This window comes from Nematostella vectensis, chromosome 8 (assembly GCF_932526225.1).
Source record: "Nematostella vectensis chromosome 8, jaNemVect1.1, whole genome shotgun sequence".
NCBI lineage: Eukaryota > Metazoa > Cnidaria > Anthozoa > Actiniaria > Edwardsiidae > Nematostella > Nematostella vectensis.
Genome location: NC_064041.1, coordinates 6245845 through 6252689, shown reverse-complemented (window position 1 = coordinate 6252689; position 6845 = coordinate 6245845). Strand labels below are relative to the sequence as shown.

General features: G+C 40.5%; 1 protein-coding gene across 1 annotated transcript; it reads left to right on the top strand.

Moving 5' to 3' along the window:
- Positions 1-140: 140 nt before the first annotated feature.
- LOC5507222 lies at positions 141-2982 on the top strand. Its single transcript, XM_048731756.1, is given in 3 exon segments — positions 141-1200; positions 1203-1511; positions 2446-2982. Coding segments are annotated over 3 exon segments (1488 nt in total). The 5' UTR covers positions 141-248; the 3' UTR covers positions 2673-2982.
- Positions 2983-6845: the final 3863 nt, after the last annotated feature.

The following is a 6845-nucleotide window of genomic DNA, read 5'->3' as shown; positions in this document are numbered from 1 at the left end:
TAAATTAAACGTAAAATTGTAGAAAAGTTTTATTTATATGGCTTTTTAATAACTAAACACATTAGAATTAATTTGGAAGGCATTTCCATACGCAATACACAATTCTTCTCAATTCTTTTTTTAATATGTACTATTAGTTGGGCACCCTGTGGAACAGAACGCCTTGCATTTCTTCCCTTTTACAATGCCATACCGAGCTTTCCAGCTATCACTTGCCGCGTCTCTGTTCTAAAGCGAAAGATCAGAGGATGATTTTGCTAAGTAGAAATAATGTGTGCAACATTCCCAGCTTGCTTTTACTTCTATTGCTAGTACCCAGTGCAGAAAATATAAGCTTACGGGTATTTGATCATCTTCTATCGCAAACGGAACTGAAATCCGCCGAGAAACTATTCACACGTAACGAAACAAAATGGAAGTTCGAGGATATTTACCAAAGCAAAGGGGGAGACGAACGTACTCATTTCTGGACATCCCTATTGGATCTCGACGAGTTTTTGCAAAGTTCTATTTGGCGCGTTATCCATGAAGGCATTTGCATGCGTTTCCACTGCAATTATGAGTTTCAGCCTTACAAAGTCGAGGCACAAATATCGTCACGTGGAGACGCCATCAAAAATATGAATTCTTGTACAGGTTTTGTCAAGAACAGTGATTCGGATTTCCATGTGATCTTATTCCTTGTCGATGAAAACTGGAAGAAGAATGATTATGGGGAGCTTGTTGTTTACGGTAGTAATGGCGAAATAATACAAGGGATTCATGCAATCAGAGGTCGTGTTGTTGTTATCCCTTGTGGGTATCGTTTTACCCTCAAACCACCAGGTATGGCGAACTCACTTAGACATCGCACCTTGAAAATACAAGCCTCTACATCCAAAAATCCCTTGCATAGCCCGCGAAATTCCACAGATAAAGTTCAAAATTTAAAACGACAAGAAAATATCCAAATGTTTTGGTATTTACCAAGGGAAGTGAAACATAGAGATGTACCTATTGAGGCATATATTACTAGAAAGTACTCAACAAAAGATGGAAAACCAGTGGTTGTGTTTGACAACTTTCTTCCAGACACTCTGGTGAAATCTTTAGAATTGACTATCAACGAGGGAGAATACTCAGACTTCCCCCCTGAGATAGGAAGCACTGATAATGTTCCTTGGATCTTGCCGTATGAGGTTGAATTTCTGGTCAAAACCTCTTTGTCCAACAATTACTCAGTTATGTAACAGGCAAAAAGGGCTATTATCCTTATGATGTTTCATGTAACGCCATACGCAGCTTTGATCACACTACAATACATACCGATTGTGGCAGTCGTGAAAATGAGTTTACTGTTTTGATATATCTGAACAGGAATTGGGCAGAAAACAGTCATGGGGAGACAGTGTTTTTTGCTGATAATACCAGCTCAGAGATCGTGTGTGCTGTAAAGCCTAAACTTGGAAGAGTAGCTATTTTCCATGGCCATATACCACACTGTGCAAGACCACCTGTTTCAACATTCTTTGGTATTTTTTATTATTATTTTTTCAATTTTGGTTTGGTATATATTTATCCTCGGGAACCCAGGGTGTCGAGGTTTCAGGTGTGAGAAGATGGAGGAAAAAGACCAGTAGAGGGGGAGGGGGGCAGGAGAGAAGAGAAAGAAGCCCTTCCCTGCTCCGTCACCTCGTTATCGCGCCTATGCTGACTTCAACGTTCTGGGTACCTGAAAATGGTATATATTAGTAAATGGGTTGCAATTACATTGTAGTACTGAATTAAATGTTTATTTAATTTGAAAAGCATGAAATCACTTGAAACAATATAGAATACAAAATGATATAGAACACAAGACAAAATAAACGTTGGTAAAAGAATTTGAAACACTTCCCAGCATAAGGTACAAACAGCAACAAATTAGTAAGCAATATTGCTGCTATTTGCACAGAGCTTTAGATAATGTCAGGTGGGTCTTTCTAGGTTTTTGCTGAGGGGGTATTTCCCTGTTATATACATAGGATAAAGCCCTGTGCAAAATGCGCCAGCACTAACCAGCATTGCTGGCGAATTCTTGCTCGACTGACCACAAGACAAAGAAAATGTCAGAAAGTCCATTTCCCATTTTGACATTTCCTTTGTCCTTTAGTCAGTCAAGCGAAAATTCGCCAGCAATGGCAGGTGCTGGCTCAGTTTGCACGAGTCTTTATGCTTATTAGTCAAACAGCCCAAGGGTAGAGGGCTAGAATCCCCACACAAGTGTCTGTCAAAATTCATGATATTTAATTTGTATATTTAATCTTGAATTGAATATGCCCAGGGGTAGATCCAGGATTTCTCAATATTTGAGGGGGGGGGGGGGTGATCCTGAAGGGAGGTACTGATAAATATACCAAAGGGAGGGCAATTGACCCCCTTAATCCACCAAGTGAAGCCAACTATGTTTTTTTATTCTATTCCTAGGTGTGCGATACACTCTAGCTATAAAGACTGCTCCCTCCAAAGCAATTGCAGAAAAGAAACTTCTGGATATGGACTTGGATCCACTTTACCAAGCATTAGTGGTGGTCAGCGAAGAACAAGCTAGGAATATCAAGCAGTTTATTAATGAAGCTAAGGAAGGGAGGAAAACACATAAGGACATAGAGCAGGAGGCTTTGAAATATGAGAAGCTAATGGAGGAGACTTAAATAATGATAGCTGTAGGTTAATTCATATAGTATTTATACTTACTTATAATTTATAATGTAAATTATTTCACTTTGTGTACATTATACCAAGGATCATTAACAAGTTCATGGTATGACAATACAACAGTATAAGTATTAGTAATAATAGAATATAGTATAAATAGTCATGAGGTTAGGGCACAAAAAGAACACTTCCCTTTTTTTTGCTACTTAGTATTTTTGTACCTTACCCTAAAATGTGCCGACCATTGTTTAGAAAACCTTGCGCTTGTCTAATAACGGAACAATAAATCTGTATGGTTATTTCATACATTTTGTGTACATTTTTAATGTCTATGCCCAGTAAACCATTGAGTGCATCATAAGGCAGGCACTTAACTGGTGAAGGCTGAATTAACTGATAAAGGCTGAATTAACTTATAAGGGCTGAATTAACTGATAAAGGCTGAATTAACTGATAAGGGCTGAATTAACTGATAAGGCTGAATTAACTGATAAGGGCTGAATTAACTGATAAAGACTGAGTTAACTGATAAAGGCTGAATTAACTGATAAGGCTGAATTAACTGATAAAGGCTGAATTAACTGATAAAGGCTGAATTAACCAATAAAAGCTGAATTAACTGATAAAGGCTGAATTAACTGATAAAGGCTGAATTAACTGATAAAGGCTGAATTAACTGATAAGGCTGAATTAACTGATAAAAGCTGAATTAACTGATAAAGGCTGAATTAACTGATAAAAGCTGAATTAACTGATAAAGGCTGAATTAACTGATAAAGGCTGAATTAACTGATTAGGCTGAATTAACTGATAAAAGCTGAATTAACTGATAAGGCTGAATTAACTGATAAAGGCTGAATTAACTGATAAGGCTGAATTAACTGATAAGGCTGAATTAACTGATAAGGCTGAATTAACTGATAAGGCTGAATTAACTGATAAGGCTGAATTAACTGATAAGGGCTGCATTAACTAATAAAGACTGAATTAACTGATAAAGGCTGAATTAACTGATAAGGGCTGAATTAACTGATAAGGGCTAAATTAACTGATAAAGGCTGAATTAACTGAAAAGGGCTGAATTAACTGATAAAGGCTGAATTAACTGATAAAGGCTGAATTAACTCATAAAAGCTGAATTAACTGATTAATGATAAATTGGCGCTTCGCGTTCTGCGAACGAACCAAGTCGCTAGAATGCGATTTTTGAATTGGAGGTGAATAACGGGGCTTGTGGCGGTTTAAGGATTTGTGGGGATACTTCAAAGGTCGGAGGGTAAATTGGGATCATTTTAAAAGTAAGAAAAGTGTAGATCGGCTCGGTTTTAGCTGATATCAATACCGTATTTACTCGAATAAGCGCCCTGGCGCTTATTAAATTTTTCGACTCTAAGACGGAACGCTTATTCGGGGGAGGCGCTTATTCGAAGGATGCGCTTTAAGAAGGCAAATTTCGAACAAAAGGCCGACGTGTTTTTATTCATTTAATGTCAGTTTTATACTGCATGCGTTTATTTTCACTATATCATTATTTCAACGTGAAGCATGTTTTTACAATAAACTTTCCTTAATTCAATATTTTTCTCTTTTTTGTCCAGAGTCTATGAGCTCCAGTTTTCTTAGAACTACATTATGATAGTCATTTTACTCTGTTACGTAAGACCTGGGGAGGCGAGGGGGCGCCTTGTTCGGGGGAGGCGCTTATTAATTGTTTTGGTTTAAAGGGGGCGCTTATTCCAGTAAATACGGTAGTTGGCACCAGACAACACAAAAAGATTTTGATTGAAATTCAAATGTTCCAAGACAGATAGTTTAAAAACTGGGACTATCCATGTGCCCGTGAGTGAAGCATGTCGTTTGTTATATACTATAATGTTTTATTTTATTTTGTTAGAATATGTCTAACAGGCGTTTAAGTGCCCACTTAAAAACTTACATCACATTTCGTTTCCGTCCCCCCCCCCCCCCCCCACACACACACACACACAACAGCCGAAGGTCCGTTTCGGTTCCCAATGGACGTTCTATTTGTAGACAAAACTATAAAGCATAAGCAAGATCAATCAGGTATGTAGCCAAATCCGACAATAAACGTCCGGTGGAGATACTGCAAAGGCATAAAAGCATAAAAAGAATTCCTTTTTGTTCTTTCGGGGATGCTCAGATTTTTATCAGAGAACTTATTCCCTCCCTCCCCCCCCCCCCCCCCCCCCCCTTCCCGGAAAATTAGGTACACTTTTTTTGGAGGTATCCTTAGAGTTGTTGAGAGATTCCCTTTGTTTGCCCTGTCCGTTGTTGTTTCCGAAACTATAGCCTGTTGCGTCGTCCCTTGGGATTCTGGGTGAGGGAACGGCGCTTGGCCGGTATAGTGAATGCCATGAAATCCATCTCTGGCGATTCCCATCTAAGGTTCAGGGCTCCATGATTGGGTCGAAAATGAACAAACAAGAGAAAGGCTTTGGCATGCCGTCACTTGAGCCGTGACGAGGAGTGAAGTGTGTCTGTGATGGACACCCGTAGCCTGCGTAGCGTCTAAGTCCCCCTCGGCCGCACGCTCGCTTTTTCTTCTCTTGTCCCCTCTCCCCCCGTCGCTCTCCCTTGAGCCGCTACGCAGGCTGGGGCATTCGCTGTCTTGAAACATATATTCTTGGTCACTGCCTGCCACTGCGTCGCAGCTTGGTAGCGGATCCCATAGGTTTGTCATCAAGTGCGCACATCGTTGGTCGAGGAGCCCCCAGCTGATTACGTCTTCCGTCTTTCCTCAATCGCCCTCGCAAGCCATAGTACCAATGTATGTGTGTATGATGAATTTTGAGCTTGTCGGTGACAAGTTGCACCAACGCTTTAGCGCTTTTCAACTCCTCGATGTCCGAGATTGATTGCACTCTCGGCGAACATCGGTGCGCTCAGTCTCAGTCGCTCGCACCCAATAGCTCTCGAATGCCGCTCTTGCCATGACTTTCCTTTCCTCAGCCTAGACTTCTGGTTATCCTCTCTAATTCGGTCAACTTCCTCGTGAATTTCCTCGGGCAGTGCGTCTTCGGGGTCTTCCGTGTGTAGAGCAAGGCTTACTCATGGTGAATGAAATGATCCTTGCCCTTTTCTGTCTCTGTATAGAGTAGTCACATTGCGTAATCATTGGTTAGTTTCAGAAATGCCATTGTAAAGACGGTTGTTTGTTCATTTTCTATAGGGAGCACAAAGATGGGTACGTAACTCAGTAGAAATAAAACAAAAGTATGCATTTCTCACAATAACATGCTTGAAACAACATCCGCTATGATTCTACTCACAAACTAGAAAATTATAAGAGTAATAACTCTGATCAGTCCCCACAACATCCGACAAACCCGGCGTACCCGGTGTATTTTGAATTAAGTCGAACAAAAAAAAAGGAATACAACAATAGGTGGGGGGTGAATAGGTTCGCGGATCGGCGGATTCAGCCCCGAAATGCTCACGGATTACGGATTTTGATGATTATTTCAGCGGATTGGCGGATTTTGGAAATACGGCGGATCACGGATCTGTTGACAATTTGGGCACGGATTTTAACTGCTTTGACGGTCGAATTTCGGATTTTAAATGAATTTCAATCGATGCTATTGTTTATCTGTCAAACCATGCGGATCTAAAAATATCTGCGGATCCACGGATTTGCCCAAAAAATGTTGCGGATCGGCGGATTTACATACCCCTATTCACCCCCCCCCCCCCCCCCAATAGTACGCATTTCTCACGATTTAAAAACCTTAGTTTTGAATACACATACTGACCGACCGACCGACCGACCGACCGGACGGACGGACGGACGGACGGAATTGGAACGTGTGTTCCTGTTCATAATTGGTGACAGTTCAGCCTTGTGCTGTTGCCACGGGCTTTCGGTTGAAGTTCCTCCTTCGTTAATACTTAACCACTGCCATGCTGTACTGCATTCATTCAAATTGGTTTGATTTCTAACAACGACAAGTGTTTTTCTCCTATTTGACTAAAGCGAGACGAAAGGCAGAGGAACACAAATTTGGGGAACGATCATTATACGTTTCCCTAATTCGATGGCTGTGATGACCATGATGATGATGATGATGATTATGATTATAGTTAAAATTGTGAAAATGATATTGATGATGGTTGTGATGTGATGATGATGATAATGGTAATAGTGG